At 42.4% G+C, this 17,332-nt stretch overlaps 1 protein-coding gene across 4 annotated transcripts; it reads left to right on the forward strand.

Annotated features, from left to right (window-relative positions):
• Window positions 1–270: 270 nt before the first annotated feature.
• Window positions 271–13,550, forward strand: gata2b (GATA binding protein 2b). 4 transcript variants are annotated; one of them, XM_071519023.1, is made up of 6 exons: window positions 271–426; window positions 3,567–4,017; window positions 4,921–5,508; window positions 8,137–8,282; window positions 11,038–11,163; window positions 11,745–13,550. In XM_071519023.1, exons 2-6 carry the CDS (start codon window positions 3,792–3,794, stop codon window positions 12,027–12,029), a joined length of 1,371 nt encoding a protein of 456 aa, XP_071375124.1. In that variant the 5' UTR covers window positions 271–426; window positions 3,567–3,791; the 3' UTR covers window positions 12,030–13,550. The 4 variants fall into 4 exon arrangements, with proteins under 4 accessions (XP_071375124.1, XP_071375122.1, XP_071375126.1 ...); XM_071519021.1 differs by lacking the exon at window positions 271–426 and adding an exon at window positions 3,071–3,224; XM_071519025.1 differs by lacking the exon at window positions 271–426 and adding an exon at window positions 3,091–3,136.
• Window positions 13,551–17,332: the final 3,782 nt, after the last annotated feature.

Consider the following 17,332-nt stretch of genomic DNA (forward strand, 5'->3'; position numbering starts at 1 on the left):
ATACTTTACATCTTCACCCAAAAGAAAAAAGAGAGAGTGGGGTGATGTTTTAATCCGACGCAGCCAGTAATTTGAAAGTAGCCTATATGGCACCTGCATGCGTGCGTGTGTGTGTGTGTGTGTGTGTGTGTGTGTGTGTGTGTGTGTGTGTGCTGCAGGAACCTCCCCCCTGCTGCCGGACCCGCTGCTGCACCGCAGACTTGCAGGCTGCACACCAGAAGCACTTTGCTGCTGCTAAAGAGGTGGCTGTGAACGACACTTCCACGACCCTCACATCTAAACACAGAATAGCCCACTATGCATTGCTTCTGAAAAATAAGATAATAATTGCATTTCGCATATAGCTGCCCGGTTCTTGCACGAAGGAGCTGAGTTTTCTCGTGATCCAAGTCGTAGGGGAATGCAGGAGGATTTCACATCAGATAGGTATGTGCGTCTCACGGCTGTTCAGCTGGCCTCATGGATCTTTTGTGTGTTTTTACATTGTTTTAATTCCGTTATTTTCGGACTATGTAGTTGAGCATACAGATAGTCAGAACAAGTCATTGTTAAGCATCATCACCATTATTATTATTATTACTATTGTTATTATTTTTGGCATATTATTAGAGTAGTAGCCTAGTAGTAATAATAGCGGTAGCCTAGTAGTCTAGGCCTAGTTGTAGTGGAATTAGTAGTATCATTATTATCATTATTATGGGGGTGGTAAGAGAGTAAACGCAGTGGATTAATACCATGCTATATCATTTTGCAAACACATCAGCAATAAGACGAGCAACAGAACCAAACCAACACAATCTATAACGAGCATTTTACAGTGTTGAAACATCACAACCCAGTCAGAAAGGTCACACAGCTGTACAGGCCCTGAAAGATTTCAGATTTAGACCTGTGGCTGAACAAACACTAGAAAAACTCAAATAACCAAGCAGCAAACTCACTGGTTTACCACACACACGCACGCACACACACACACACACACACACACACACACACACACACACACACACACACACACACACACACACACACACACACACACACAAACTTTGGACAACATCAGTGCACATGCATTGTGAAGTTGCTAATTTTCTTTAGATTTTCCATGCGTCATAATTCAGCCTAAGGTCAATCCTTAAGAAGGATCCTTACTCAGAATAGGTTTCAAGTGAGGCAGTCCATTCCAGTGATGTGACTGGAGACATTTGATGCTCAGGTTTTACTGCGATGTGACTGAGTGATATTTTTTGCTGGTGTTTGTATTTGTATGGTGCAAAACGAACTGCCTCATTGAGGACATTACAGTTTTTTAATCTAATCTAATCTAATCTAATCTAATCTAATCTAATCTAATCTAATCTAATCTAATCTAATCTAATCTAATCCGTATATTTGCGTTTAAATAAAAGTTCAGTCGGGATGGGCAAATCTCAGCGTTTCTCGCCACTGTCAGTATTCTTCGAAATCACAGCAAGGGTCAACAGAATGTACTTTATATATTATTAATGCTGCCAGTGTAAATATCAGTTGCAGTCGTCTCCCACTGTCCTTCCTCGAGTTCATCCACTGGGACTGGAGCAGATCCCGGGCAACCCCGTCTCCCTCTCTCGGTCCCTCGGTGTTATAAAAAGTTCATTTCCTGATTAGATATTTTCTCCTCTAAGATGCACTGACGTCAGGATACGGCGTCAAGCAGGCGGCAGTGTTGGCCGGTCAGGGCTGCGCGTTCCCTCTCCAATTATTGCCTGCCAATCATACAGAGAGAGCGAGAGAGAGAGAGAGGGAGAGAGAGAGGGAGAGAGAGAGAGAGAGAGAATATTTATATCTTCAGCTGGGATGTGCTTGGAGTGAACCACCCTAATTATTTAGATTGTTGAAACATTTTACACACAGGTAATTTGGACGCTCATCACTCTGCAACAATGTCTTGAAGCCCAAGACAGTTACAGTTTTCCATTATTATGTACATAAACGTTTAGCCAATAAACAGCCAGCCATGCACGTGGAAGGGATTACAGTAAAAATACCCTATCACTCCTAATACACAAACACATGGCTGCTCAGCCAAATGTTTTAGTCCGAGCCACTGATCGTTGATCTTCATTTACATGTAGCCTACACTAGATGCGTGGCAAATTAATCCTCTCTTATCTGTCAAAACAAATCACATCATAAATAAATAGGCTATAATCATAAATCAGTTGAATCAGACAATAACGCATTTATCCTTATACAAATTGATTCAAACTCAGTTTATTTGCTTTGTTTGCTTACGTTTATCAAAGCACTTTCACAGACTCAGAGCAACCTAAGTATGAATTAAGGCTATAGTACTGCATTTAAACATCAAAGCAAATGTTCCACTCTTGTTAGTCCACTATATTTAGCAAACAAACATTCCCTGGACAAAGCTTCTTTGCATACAATATGTGATCCATCAGAGTCAGACAACTTTAGGAACAAGAGCAAGAATTATTAATGAACCATCGTCCCCATTAGCCAGATCTACAGAGATTGATGCAATGACGATGGAGCACAGACTAAAGGATGAGGGCATAATATCAAACATGGCTTACTTTTACTGCTGGTGAGTTCACATATAATGGCGAAACACTTTTAATGAAGTAAATTTTGCTTAAACGACGACTTTCACTTTACCAAATCTAATTTATCATCAGGCCTATCCATCATTTGTCCAGGGATGCCAAGGACCATTAGCTGCCGACTGGCCCTTACGAAAAAGAACATTGGCCTAAAAATACATTTAATAAGGATACTATTCAAATATCACAGCAAAACATTAAGTTCCTTTATGAATATTATCATATTATAGTGATACCACAGGGCATGAAAAAAATATACTACCATGAAATACACCAAATTCAGTGGCACAGCCTATATGAATATTATAGGAATATCATAGTGATTTTTTGGTTAGGGGGTGTTGGCCTGGAGCCTGGAGGTTGGCAGGGGCGGTGTCCAATTGGCTGTGGCAGAGTCAGAGCTTTATTTAAGACTCCGCCCTACAAGCATGACAAGCCTGGCCCCGGCGCTGCAGCCACATACAGTTACGTGTTGCTGTAGTCTCCGTGGACGGAGTTTACACAGACAACCACAAGCCCAGCAACGAAAATTGGTGAGATCCTGCAGAATTTGGACCCTGAAAAGTAGGCAGCAATCTTTCAAAGAGGCGTAAACCAAATCGGATGTTTAACATTTGCAAGGTAGGGTTTATTTCCCTTATTCTCACAGTGCGTAAAGCATCTTAAATTATTACTTGATGTTCGCGTTGGGGGGAAAGGCGTTCGGGTTAGTGCTTGCGTTCGTTGAGGAGGAGTAGTATGGATGGAGTGATTTCATTTAGGAGGTAAATATGGTGGGTGGGGATGATTAGTTCATTATCTTAAGTTGCATCTCTTCATGCATCACTTGCGCTTTGACACACCTAGAAAGGAGCAGCCTGCACTCAGCTCTGCGTTTAGAGGACTGAGTGGTTACAAAGAGATACCGAGCTGCGCAACACCTCTGCCTCTAAAATATTAACATCTGATGTTTGCTTGTTACAGGTTTCCAGTGTCAAACACGACTCAATGTCCAGGAGGAGACAGAGGAGATTAAGTCAGAGGAAAGAAAACAGTAGTATTCCTCTTCAGTAAGTGGGCTTTCCATTTGACAGTGCGGGAACCTCGTGAAAAGGACACAGGGGTCAGGCTAATATTTTAGGCTATCCTGTATCGTTTCCCTGGATAGTTCCTGAATCTAATAAACCGTGCCAGGAGAGACGCGCAGAGATGGATGTGGCGGCTGATCAGCCCCGGTGGATGCATCACCACGCCGTGCTGAACGGACAACACCCGGACTCTCACCATCCCGGCCTGGGGCACAACTACATGGAGCCCACGGCCCAGCTGTTGCCTCCGGATGAAGTGGATGTTTTCTTTAATCACCTGGACTCACAGGGAAACCCGTACTACCATAACTCCGCCAGGGCCAGAGTCTCCTACAGCCAAGCACACGGTAAGACCATCTACTGTAGTGGAGGGCAAAGCCAGCTCCACTCAGTCCGCAATCTTTTCATCTGCGGAATAGAGTTTGCACCTTTTTAGCCTGGCATAAATCTTTATGACATAAATTAATAGTAGTAGGTTATAATCATTGGGTTAGTATCAAAATGATGCGAGTTAGGCTACAGATGTGTTTTTATGTAAGAGCATGAATTAGGATATTGCTCCCTAGCTAATTGTGGTTTATATTAGCTTAGTGGTCGTTTGCCTTGTGGTGATCTGCGACAGATCATAGCTGATTTTTTATTTAGCCACCACTTCATCACTGCAGCCCTTATCAGCTGTGGATCTGACAGGTCTCTGCTGTTTGAAACGTTAAAATGTGATTCTTTTCTCACAGCCTTTGCGCGCCAACCTGTAATAATTGTGATAAATTGTTTTGTTTATTATTAGTTAGTCGTCACATTTTTGCATTAGGATCTTATGATTTTATATTTGATTGTTTCGCAACGTTAAAATACATTCAGCCTAATCAAACATGATGTTGAACTCAAAACGGCTCCAGAAACCGCACCTTTGTTGTGCAAACAAGGACTGAGATTATTAAAAAATAAATAAATGCATATTTTAGAGTAAAAAATAATTTCATTTAATAGCCTATTTTCATTCATTTAGTTTATAGCCTACACACAAACTCATTTAAATCAGGCCCACTCTCCTTGCTTTGCATTTGACAGATTATTGTAGGCTACTGGAAATCAACAAGTCGCGTCTATTTTTACATCCAAACTTTTCCGTGTAAATAGGCCTACAGGTCACACAGAACACACAAAACAAAAACATGATATATTTAAGTAGGGTAAACGCTGAAGTGTACCCTCCATAATAAATAGGCTGCTGTTGGATTATTTCACAGCTCGTCTGACGGGGACTCAGGTCTGCCGGCCTCATCTCATCCACAGCCCGGGGATTTCATGGTTAGACAGCGGGAAAGCGGCCCTGTCGGCCCACCATCACAACGCCTGGGCCGTCAGCCCCTTCAGCAAGCCCAGCCTGCACCCCGCCGGCTCCGGCTCTCCGGGCGGCCTCTCTGCGGTCTACCCGTGCAGCAGCAACTCCAACGCGGCCTCTGCCTCTTCGCTAACGCCGCCGTCCCACTCCAGTCCCCATCTGTACACTTTCCCGCCCACCCCACCCAAGGACGTATCACCAGACCCGGGGGCCGCGTCTCCCTCGTCCACCAGAATGGACGAGAAGGAATCTATCAAATACCAAGTGTCGTTATCAGAGGGGATGAAGATGGAGGGCTCCAGTCCGCTGAGAAGCAGCCTGGCCTCCATGAGCGCTCAAACCCCGTCCACCCACCATCCCATACCGACCTACCCCACCTACTCGCTTCCAGCGGCCCATGAGTACGGCGGCAGTCTCTTCCACCCAGGCAGCCTCCTAGGAGCGTCATCCAGCTTCACATCCAAGTGCAAAAGCAAAACACGATCCTGCTCCGGTGAGTCTCGTGGAAATACACACAGATTAGACTAACTGCAAACAAAAAATGTTGCTGCAGTATTCCTATAGGGATTTACAGTCTGTCAGCGGTACTCAATAGTGAACTTATAGTGACCTTATTCTGCTTTGTGGTATTTTTAGTCTCCTAGAGACACTTTAATATTGCTATTTGGGGATGTCTGAGGTGAAATTACTGGACGCAATTTCATGGCTTTTATTTCAATGGTGTCACTATAATATCCCTATATTCCTATAATCTTCCTAGAGTGTGTGTGTGTGTGTGTGTGTGTGTGGGGGGGGGGGGGGGGGGTGTTCTTATTGTAGCGTACTTTTTTATCTGCAATGGCATCACCATATTGCTATGATAGGGACTGTTTCTGTGTCTGTGGTACTCAATATGAGTTCATAGTGACCTTATCGCATTTTGTATTTATTTATTTTTTTATCCCCTATGGCATCTCTATCATTCCCAATAATATTTATGTAGGGACTTATAGTTTTGCTGTGAAATTGGGATCCTTCAAAAAAAATGTAGGCTATAATAAATTATAAAAAATGTAGGCTATAATAAATTATAGTCTAAATATGTAAATAAATAAATATATATATATATATAGCCTATATAGGCTAAGTTTTACCAGCCCAGTTAATCTCATTAAATATGAAAAACAAACAAACAAACAAACAAACAAAAACAACGGCCAGTAACAAAGGTTATTTGTTGATGGGGATTTAGCAGAAATATCAGAATTCATTGTGATGCTGTTACTGAGCTAATAAAATATAATGAAAGAAACGCGTTTCTGTAAATCTGAATTTCAAAAGAATAATAGGCCTACCACTAAAAATAGCACAGTAATGAGAAATTGTTTTTGTTGAATGTAGCCGAGGTTAGGATGGTCTTAAATGTAGGCCTATTCCGTTAGCCTATATTAACCCAATTACCTGCTCAAAATTATAACAGCCTCGTGTAATTGAATTTACTCCAATTGAGTAACTCCAACTGACTACTTGTTAATTACTGTTGGATTACTTTGCCTCGAAAATCTACAGAATATGACGTTAAACGCACAAATCAGCCTGTTCCAGTTTGCAGGCTGTGATTTGTGTTATCAGCAGCCATTATTAAACATTATTTCAAATGGTGTAAATGCATTAATAAATGATGCGAGAATAAAAGAAAAAAAAACATTTAGCCTAATCAAAATGTTATTTTTTCCATTAAATGGTTTCAGAGGCCTAAGCGTGCACTCGACTATTCTCCAACAGAGAGCGACTTTATAATCCTCTTTTGTTAACCGTGACTCAATTACGCCTGAGCTGGCTCGCGCAGAATAGTGAACTGGATCCAGCCCAAAGGTGTGAAAAGAAGATCCGCGGGCGCATACAGCCAAAACCTCAGTATTTAGGCTAGGAGTCGCTTCTCTGTTACATAATACATTAATACATTGTCCCGCCTGTTATTTGACGACTGTTGCAGACCAGGAGCCTCCTAACTTCAGCTGGCAGGCTCTGCAGAAAACAAGCCTCAGTGTGTTTAACCAGTTTATTAACTTATTATCAGGGATGCAGTGAAGGGTGAACCCACCTAAACTCACTTGAAACAGCTTTTTTTTTTTTAGTTATTTGTAGAATAGAATTCACCCCTTTTATACTGTGAAATAAATGTATGACTCTAATGGTCATTTTAAATTGTGTCAGATTAATGCATGTTATCAAGTGTTAAAAACATTTAGAACATATAAGTGTTTGCCTTATGATAACTGGAGGCATATTTTGCTAATTGTTTTCATCACTAGGCTACATTACTGCTTGTTGGGGTAGAAGGCACTCAACTAAAATCTATTCATTTATTCAACAACATTTATTCAACAAAGTGGGGAATGGCTATGTTGATATATATAAAATATTAAAATATATATAAAAATCCATATTCTTCATCATCAGGCTAGTTCACGCAGGTGCAACACTGTCCAGGATAAAGGCCACATATTGTGGCAGTGAAACATCCTCAGTGATGGATTGATGGTGTAGAAATTGGGGCTGACAGGCCGGAGCGGGCTACATTTTTACTGCTGGCCACTGGCACTGCTAACTCCACTCGTGGTGGCTTGTAGTTCCTTCCAACTTTACCTGTGCTTTTGTGGTTCTGCTCATCATCATGACTTTGAATCTCTCTGTGTTACACTAGTCCTTATACAGACATTGTTTCTTTCTCTCTGCTGTCACAAACAACCGTGAGTTGTGAACAAACGCGAGTAAGAAAGTGACAGAAGTGACTTGCTTTGCTTTATAAGTTTTGTTTGTGGAAATGCATTGTACTGGTTGCTGAACTTAAATTGGCAAAGAAGCTCAAACAGAAAAATCTTGGATATTCTGATGTTACAGTCTACACACACACACACACATACAGAGTAAAAATTCATTCCTGTTTGAATGATAGATAAAACTACACCTTTACATCACAATATCATGCAATACACAGTCACCTAAGTATAAATTGACAATAACTAAAATGCTTGAACATTAGATTACAAAAGTGTGACCAATTTTTATCCTGGCTAGACATCAAAGATAATTTTACAAACGTGCTCATAACAAATGTGTCCTCCTCCGTGCTGCTCAGAGGGCAGAGAGTGTGTGAACTGTGGAGCCACATCTACGCCCCTGTGGAGACGTGACGGCACCGGACACTACTTGTGCAACGCCTGCGGCCTGTACCACAAGATGAACGGCCAGAACAGACCGCTCATCAAACCCAAACGCAGGCTGGTGAGTCCCATATTACAGAGAGAGGGGGCGAGGGGGTGGGGGTGCGGGTGGGGGTGCGGGTGGGGGGGTAAATAAAAAGAGTGCAAGGTGGAGGGAGAGGGGGAGGAGGCACAATTCCAGGAAAGTTATATTTTCCCAATCAGTTTCCTGGAATTGTGTTTCTGGCTCACCTCGTGCTCCTACAGCACAGGCTGTTAGCAGAGTGGGGCTATCTCTGTTGTTTCTGTTATCATTATTACTGCTACTTCTGATACTGTCATTGATAGCGGGAACCAGCACACCATCCACACCATCCCTCAAAACAACACAGTGGCTCACTGACAGTTTGTAGGTCACAGGCTGCTGTGTACGGCACCACATCTTTCTAACTTGTAAAGCAGGCGGTGTAACTGCGTGCTTGTTTTTATTCTGACATTTTCTGTGCAGTGCAGAGTGGAGTCTCTGTCTCACTGAGCGGAGACAGGAGCAGAGTGTCTTTGGAGGTGGCAAATGTCAGAAAGTGTATTTCCCATCATGAACTCCTTTTAAACATCAGTATTATGTTTTCCTGTGCTGGGCAGTAGGTCAGATGTAGATAGTCCAGTCAGACCCAGCTTACCACAGATACAGAATATTGTTTTGGGCACTTTCAGCTTAAACATTATAGATGTAAGTCATCATTCAGGAATTCAATAGCAGTGGCTTCAAAAAGGGGTTAAAATGAGTCACAGTATGTCAAAGTTTTAGAGGGTTACATCTGATTTTAGTTAAATACTTTGAGCCACTCAACTTAAATCTCATCAGTATAGAGGTTTTAAAACATTTAGAATTTAATATTTAATTTCATTTACATTTTCATTTCAACATATTCATTCATTCACATTCATGCATTCCTTCATTCATTCATTCATTTCAGCAACAACTTTGAAGGCTCTAAATTAATAATTGAAGATATAAAATAATTACTTCTAATTGATAATTCATATAATAATAAGTCCTATAGCAATGTTTACATAACATTAACACTAACACGAATACAACACTAAATGTTGTATTCCTTAAGCACCGCAGCGCTGGTGTTTGGTGCCTTTTATGTTGTAGCAGGAGGCAGCTGTGAAATTAAGACAGTATTTGAGTCAACAGAGGCTAAATCGGTAGTAGCCTAATTGGCGGGTGTTTGCCACTATAGGCTATTTGTGAAATGTTTTAAATTAGCTGAATGATTCCTAGGAAAGCTGGAGCGATGTGGCGGTCGACCTTGAAAAAAAAATGTGGGTGAATAAAAAGCAACGTTTTTCTTAATATAACATCGTATGACAAAATGTCATGAGCAACTTTGAAGCTCATTGCCTTGACTGGATAAGCAGACCTGGTGAGAAGAGGCGACTCCAGCCTTAGTAAGACTATGGTGAGCAAAACAAATGTTATTAGACGAAAGAAAACAAATAGACATTAAGCGAACATTGTCACCATAATACGCTACAGTTTCAACTATGGATAGTAATTTAACTAAAAGCGAAATTAGCTCACCTGGCTTGAAGAATAATAGCTGATTTATGTCAATTTTTCATGCACGTGGGCCTATCGATACCTATAGACCTATACGTCTATAAGTCTACATCAGTAGATAAATCCATTCGACATATGGACATGGAAATGTCATAGGCTACATGTCATACATAACTGGTTGTTTTATACCGTATGTTCAGTATATGTCTGCCTATACCCAAATACATGAATATGTAGGCTAACCTATATTTCAGCCTCTTTCAGCTACAATAACATATATGACCATATATTAGGCTGGATTTCCGTATGGCTCGGCCGGGGCTCCGAGGCTCTTAGTGCGTCTTGTATTCAGTGGCAGCAGCCTTCCAGTTGTTTCCTATCCGGATATCTGACCAGTCCAGATAAAGGAGCGGGGCCAGCGCCTGTTTCCTCCCGTGGCCCGCTAACTATAGGCTCAGACCTCATTTTTCAGTGGTCAAGCCGTCCATCCCTGACATAGAAAGTACAGCATAGTGAAAATAAAAAACAAAAAAAAATAAAAAAATAAAAAAAACGTGGGAGTGTGAGAAGGATGGGAATTGGGAAGGTTAAGAAAGCTCCTAACTGTGTAGGGTGAATGTCAGAAGCTTCTTGACAAACTTAAAATGATTATGCAAAGTAATTTTCCACGTAGGCCTTCATGTTTCTTCAGATAATTCATGTATTGAACCATTTTGACTGAGGGTGCAGATTAACATATTATTTTCCTGTAGTGGGAATACCTAAGTTGCAAGCATGTGATATCAAGTGTGAAGAATCCATCAGTAATGACATGAGACTGTACAGGCTGTCCGGGCCCCTGAGGGTCTTGTCATTTATGTAACTTTTATTCTCATTAATACAAACTAGCTGAGGAACGACCTTTGTGTAGCCTATGTGATCAGAGTGTCTGAAACAACAAATGGGTGTATTTTTATCCATGAGATGTTTTGTTTATTCATGTTTCATTTAAATCATCTTCTTTGATTATTGGTGAAGTAGAATGTATCTTTAGTGAAGAAAAACTCACAAATACAATATTTACTGTTTAAATCAACGAGACAGACATTTCAGCTAATAAACTGATACTTTGCACATAACCTACTGAAATAGAAATAGAAATAAGATTCTGTCTGTATCAAAGCTATACTATTTTTTACCCCAGCCTGGTCATCATCCACACTGTATTTTTCTGTGCCTGCTTGTGCTGCTGAATTCTCATAAAGGCCTGATTGATGTTTCTTTGCAGTCTGCCGCCAGACGAGCAGGCACCTGTTGTGCTAACTGTCAGACGACCACCACCACACTCTGGCGGCGCAATGCAAATGGAGACCCTGTGTGCAATGCCTGCGGCCTCTACTATAAACTGCATAATGTAAGTCTTTGACGGATGATCGCACGTTGGGCCCATACAAAGCCGGCAGGGTCAAGTAGACGGGAAGTAGGTAGGCAGGTTACATCGATTGTTGGGGGATAAGAGAGGCAGAAAGGAGGGAGAGAGAGAAAGAGAGAGAGAAAGAGAGACAGAGTTGGGTGGGGTGGGGGGGTGGGTGGGGGTGCATGCGCTTTGCTCTCAGACTGCTGTTGGACTCGTTGGTGTTTTCTTTCTTTGTGCTTTATTGTTTCCATGGTAGGCGTAATCCCCTTGAGAATCACAATGGTGGGACTGTTGTTGGAGTGGAACTGCCTCTGTTTAAATGAGCCGCAGGGTCAGCCTCTGCATGAATAGCGTTAGGATTGGAGGCATCAAAATAGAGTATAGGTACAAGGAATGCAGATTTTTAAGGATTTACTGCAACGAAAAGAACTCAGATGTGGAGCGTTCCGGTGTTTAGCAAATGTATTTGACTACATACTGATGAATTTCTAGCACTTATTATAGAGGTAATGAATAGAACTTTTCTCTCCAAACCCTAACCAGCTCACTCCCCTCCTCACTTCTCCCTCTCTGAACAGGTGAACCGGCCTCTGACCATGAAAAAGGAAGGAATACAGACGCGCAACCGCAAAATGTCCAACAAGTCCAAAAAGAGCAAGCGGGGCAGCGATAGCTATGAGGAGTTTTCCAAGTGCATGCACGACAAGAGCTCTCCCTTCAGCGCTGCCTCTCTGGCTGGACACATGTCCATGGGCCACTTGCCCCCCTTCAGCCACGCGGGACACATGCTTCCTACCCCCACCCCGATACACCCCTCCTTCGGCCACCCACACCACTCTAACATGGTGACGGCCATGGGCTGAGAGAGGGAGGAGAGAGGTTAGGAGAGAAGCGTAGAGCTAGTAATGTTGGGGAACCTAAGATGGTTAGGTAACCTACAAGGGGTTGAGGGTCTCACGTCTCACTAGAGGACAATGTGTACAATGTAAAGACATGCAGTTTGTGTGTCTATCTTGACTGTCTCACATTATACAGAGAATGCCAATGGTGTGTTGGAGAACAGAATGCATTGTGGGAGGAAAGGAGGACCTTTTTTTGCTCCTTTTCTTTAGGTACCTACTTTGATCGGAGAGGATAGAGAGATTTCTGCTTTCTTTCCCCAGGCACACACATTTAAACACAGAAATGTCATTGCACCTCGTAGTTTTGCTCCAACAATCCCCCTGACAGTCTGACTCCCCCGTCTAGCTGCAGTGGTCTGTGCCGAACTGGTCTGTAGTAACTGTGAATATTGTAAATGTGTGAGACAAAAGGGGGGGGGGGGGGGGGGGGGTCTCTCAGACAGAGCGATGCCCTTCACAACATTCAATGAAAAATATGCTGGATTTTTGCTCATGGACAATTTTAAAGGAAATTACAAAAAAGAGACAAGCAAACAAAAAAGTTTATGAATCGTAATTTGAGACTGTTTATTATAATTATTGTTATTATAATTATTGTTATTATTGTTATTCAGATAATTTATTTTCACTGCCTTTTTCTTTTACTATATCACCTGAAACATAATATGGATACTGTTATCCCAATTATGAATATATTTTTAGCTGAAGCGCTTTCTCTGAGCTGTTCAACATTTATACTCATAAGAAATAAAGATATCAAGTTCATTATCCCATCTGCTCCCTCTACTCAATATTCTCTTTGTGTATTAAAGTCTTCATCATGAGAACAGAGACAGAGAGTGGCATTAAACATCACTTTCTTCCATGCCATACTGAGACAAGGTGCCATGTAGAGTTTGGGAAACACAACAGGCAAAACACCCTCTTCTCTATACTACATACTGACATAAAGGCATCATGCCAAGTTCAATGAATACAACTCAAAGCTACAGTGTCAGTAACAGCCACTGATTTGTTTCTTAGTTCCATTATAATTATATATCTCAGGCCATTCTTCTCCCATCAGTTTTATCATGGTGACACACTGTGGCCTGTTCTGCATCCACGCCTCACTGTTCTCTCAAGAGCCATTGATTAACAGTTTGGTTATTGCAGTTTTAGGTGTCAGCCATTTTAGCTCCACAGTCCTTCTTCATGGGCATTGCCAGTGTCACTGTGGCAATCTTATGGAGGATATTGTTACATATTTGCAGCCAACACAGCAAATGTCATCCACAGTACAACTTGGCCAACTCTTTTATCACTGCTGTCTCTCTCTACCTCTGTGTCATATCTTTTCATGAACTCTTCTACTCTTCTACCGGAGACAGAGGACACAAGCCTGCTCTTTGCTACCTGTCCAAAACAATTCAAAGCTGACAATCTGGTGCCCATTGCATACTGTTGATAATAAAGAAACCGTATAAACCTAACAGCGGTGGCTCTGAGAATTTATTCTCCTTCAGGGAGGACAGTACTGAACTAAACTTTGATAAGACATAAACGTAACAACATTTGAAGGGAGTTATCTTCCCTGTCAAGCAAAAGTACCGATGCCATAAAACTACCAATGTAATAATATTCATTGTCAGCCCAGGGGCAGGAGGAAGAGATGGAGGACCTTGCGGTGCTTTCGTAACACATGCACTCAACGACCTCCTCTGCTGGATTATGAGTAATGATACAAAAGACGTTCCTCTCCGCTCTCTTTAGGACAGCCTTTGCAGTAGATCACAACAGTACAGCATCACTGTACTCGAGTTACCCCTGCACAGAAATACCCCAACCCCTGTTGACAAGAACTGCCACTTTCCAATAAACAAGGTACTACACCAAGCACTGGAGATTAGTGCTGTTGACTGAATTTGAGCAGTTTGAGCCATATGTCACATTAATTCCCACAGTTACTTAACCAGCAGCATCTGCTCATTGGATAACACTCTTATGAAAGAGGCCTTCTCCCTGACAGTCACTGCGATAGTAGGAATGCCAACAGCAATAGTGGTGCCACGATTTTAATTGTGATTTGCTTTGATAGAATAATTTTTGTGTAGATAGTTCTGGTTCAGGGGTGATTACTCGCAGGTCACCTACAGTGCCTTCCAGTGTGTTTCTCCTTACAGTGTGTTTCTCCTTACAGTGAGCTCAGATATTTATTATCTTTCAGCTGGCAGTTTCTCAGTCTTGTCTATAATGCTGGTTCAAGGTCTGTATTTATGAGAATAAGAGTTCCACTGAAAGCCAAAGGGCCGATGGATGGCTCTGCATCAAGGCTACAGCAGTGAGCTCTCAGATGGCACACAGCACGGGTCAACCCAAGTGCATCATCCACCCTCCTCTATCAACCTCCTTGACCTCTCACCCTGGAAGCACTTACTCTGTCCTTCTTCCAGGCCCTCCCGCACTGCACACAGACATATTTACAGACCCTTTTAAAATGTCACGTCCTCCTGGAAAATATGACACAGCAAAAGAAAGAGACGTTCCCCATAAAGAGGAGATGAAAAGCAGCACCGAGCGGTGGAGGTGGACTGAGAGTCGATTTGGAAGGTGAACCTCTCTGAGGACCTGCAAAGAGGAGGGGTTTGGGGATTGGGTGGGCATCCTAAATCAGCCCACAAGGGAGGTTTATAGCCCCTCACCTTTGTCCATGGCCCCTCCTTGGACCATTTGTTTTTCCACCAAACTCAATTAATGAAATCAAAAACAAGGCCAGATTGGACTTCAGAGGAGTGAGTTCGAGGGAAAGGGTTTCTTCCAGTTCACAGTCCCTTATGATAATGATGAAGGGATGGGGTGTTTACCAAAAGAGGGAGAAAACAACCCCATCCACCATCTCCCTGGATCCTGGGATGCCAAATTTAGAAGGGTCATATAAATCAAAGAGCATCCACAGGACTAAAAGACAGGAAGCAATTACAACATGGGCATGTGTTAAATGATTATTAATTATTATTATTAATTACAAACTAAAATTAAGAAATTATGACTTAGGCTCTACCTAGAACCCTCTATGAACAAGAAAGTAGAAATAAAACATGTAATTATGTAAGACATAAATGATCCTGTACGTTGTTCACCATGCCACGACCCCTTGTTCCTTTTGACCCTGTGTTTTCATTAGTGCATCAAAGCAATGGTGTTGGTGGAGAATTGCATTAGAAACGTGTTTTGCTATCTCTGTGTTTTGTTTAACTAATCATTTCCGGTTGGAAGATATCTGATAATGGCTTCCATGACTGAAATGTCACACTCTTAAATTGAATCCAACAAATCAGTTATAATGGAGAGAGTGTTGTGCCAACCATCTCTAGTGGATCTTTAAATTTTGATCTCACTTATAGCCTGCTGTTTGAGTACAACAATTCTTTTAAGTTGATGAAACAACCAATCTGCGTATTTTCCTGCATGGCTTTCTGATAATTACTGTAACACCAGCAACCCAAATACACGTATCTGTATTTGGCATCGGCAAGTACTCAAAATAAATTACCCTACTAGCTACTGCAGATGGGTCTTTTACGGCAGAGAACAACCTAGATCAGTGATTCTCAACCCTTTTCATAGCAAGGACTGTTAATTTAGTACACATTTGGGCCGCGGACCCCCATTGACTGAGTTTTTGTCTCTCAAACTCAAATTTGAGAATATTTTTATTGTTAGATATGATTTTGTCCAGAAGGAAGAGAGATAACTATGATCAAAATAGTAATTCTTCTGCATTCTCTAACTGTGTTAACGCCTTTTAAATGAAAAAATGGTGAAGTTTAACAATTCATCAGTTTGCTGGGGACCCCCTGGAACCTCCTAAAGGACCCCTGGTGGTCCCCGAACCCCACGTTGAGAACCACTGACCTAGATGACTGCATGACTCTGATTACTAACATGGAGTGCAGAGACCCTACACACTCCTGCTCATCCCCTGGGTAACCAAGAGGCAGATGTACACCGAATTTAGTCATTGTACTTTCAACCACATAGCCTCGCGATACCCTTAGAGGACCAAGGGATGTGTGACGTGTCAGATCCCTTCCAGTGGGACTACTGCCCTGTTGCAATCTGGGACATCAGCCCAGGCTTCAGTGAGATCTGGGTTTGATACAAAAAGGTGTTGTCTCTGCTGGGATCTCAAGAGGACTGAAACATACAAAAAACAGTAAGAGGAAGAGAAAGAGAGAGGGCTCTTATCAGTGATCCTCAGAATATGTGATAGAATCTATTGTGTCCCAGAGGGGGTGTGAAAGCCACCGTGAGTGAAAACCCTGCACATCCATAGACACCCACTGACATACATTCTCTACATCCAAACATTAGGTGTGGTTATTGAAATATGTTGCAGAGTTCTAGCTCCCCAAGGTCCCCAGACTCTTATGAAACACCGAAAAGAATAAGTTATCATAACATAGACGCAACACTGCCAACTGCCATAATCCAAATGCATGAGGAGGTAAAGCTTCCACTGTGCCATTCAGGTAGCTTGTGTCCTTTGCACACAGAATTACAATCCCCAAACAGGAACAAAACAGGAAGAGAAAGACTTACAGGAAACACTTATGAGGATTTATTATGACAAAAGGGAGTAAATCTGGCAGATGTGTGCCCATGTAGGCATGCTATGCACAGACACACACACACACACACACACACACACACATACACACACACACGCAAACACATTATTAACTGTGACCGTAGACTGGGCTCTGCAGAAGAGGTAGAACATGCTGACACACAGTGCATTCTCTCTGAAAAGTGGGACACCCTCCAACCACCCTATCCACAACCACAGACAAGTCCCTTTCAAACCTCTTTTCTTCTCCTGTCTGAGGCAGACAAATTCATCCCTCTTGTCTCCAAACAATCACCTCTTTTCTTCTGCCTGTTGCACCAATGAAAGAGGGAGGGAGGGTACGAGAGATAGAAAGGACAGAGAGAGAGGGAGGGATGGAGAGAGAGAGAGAGAGAGAGAGGGAGAGAGAGCGAGAGAGAGAGATACATCTGCCTCACAGAGCCAGGCACTAGGCTAATGTGCTGTGTGTTAAGGCCCTTGGGACTGGGCGTCTGGGCCCCACTATCTTATGACACAGCTGACAAAAGGCCCAGGGCTCAGCCCTCAGGAAATCTGAGAGGCGGGGTATCTAGGCCGGGAGCGCAAGAGAGAGGGAAGGAGGGACAAAACATACAGGTGGGTTGCACCTACGCTGGCCTATATATGACGCAGATTT

The sequence above is a fragment of the Centroberyx affinis genome, unplaced genomic scaffold (assembly GCF_046629955.1).
Source record: "Centroberyx affinis isolate AG114_WGS23_722 - 3 ecotype Tasmania unplaced genomic scaffold, CSIRO-AGI_Caff_v1 ptg000649l_1, whole genome shotgun sequence".
Classification (NCBI taxonomy): domain Eukaryota; kingdom Metazoa; phylum Chordata; class Actinopteri; order Beryciformes; family Berycidae; genus Centroberyx; species Centroberyx affinis.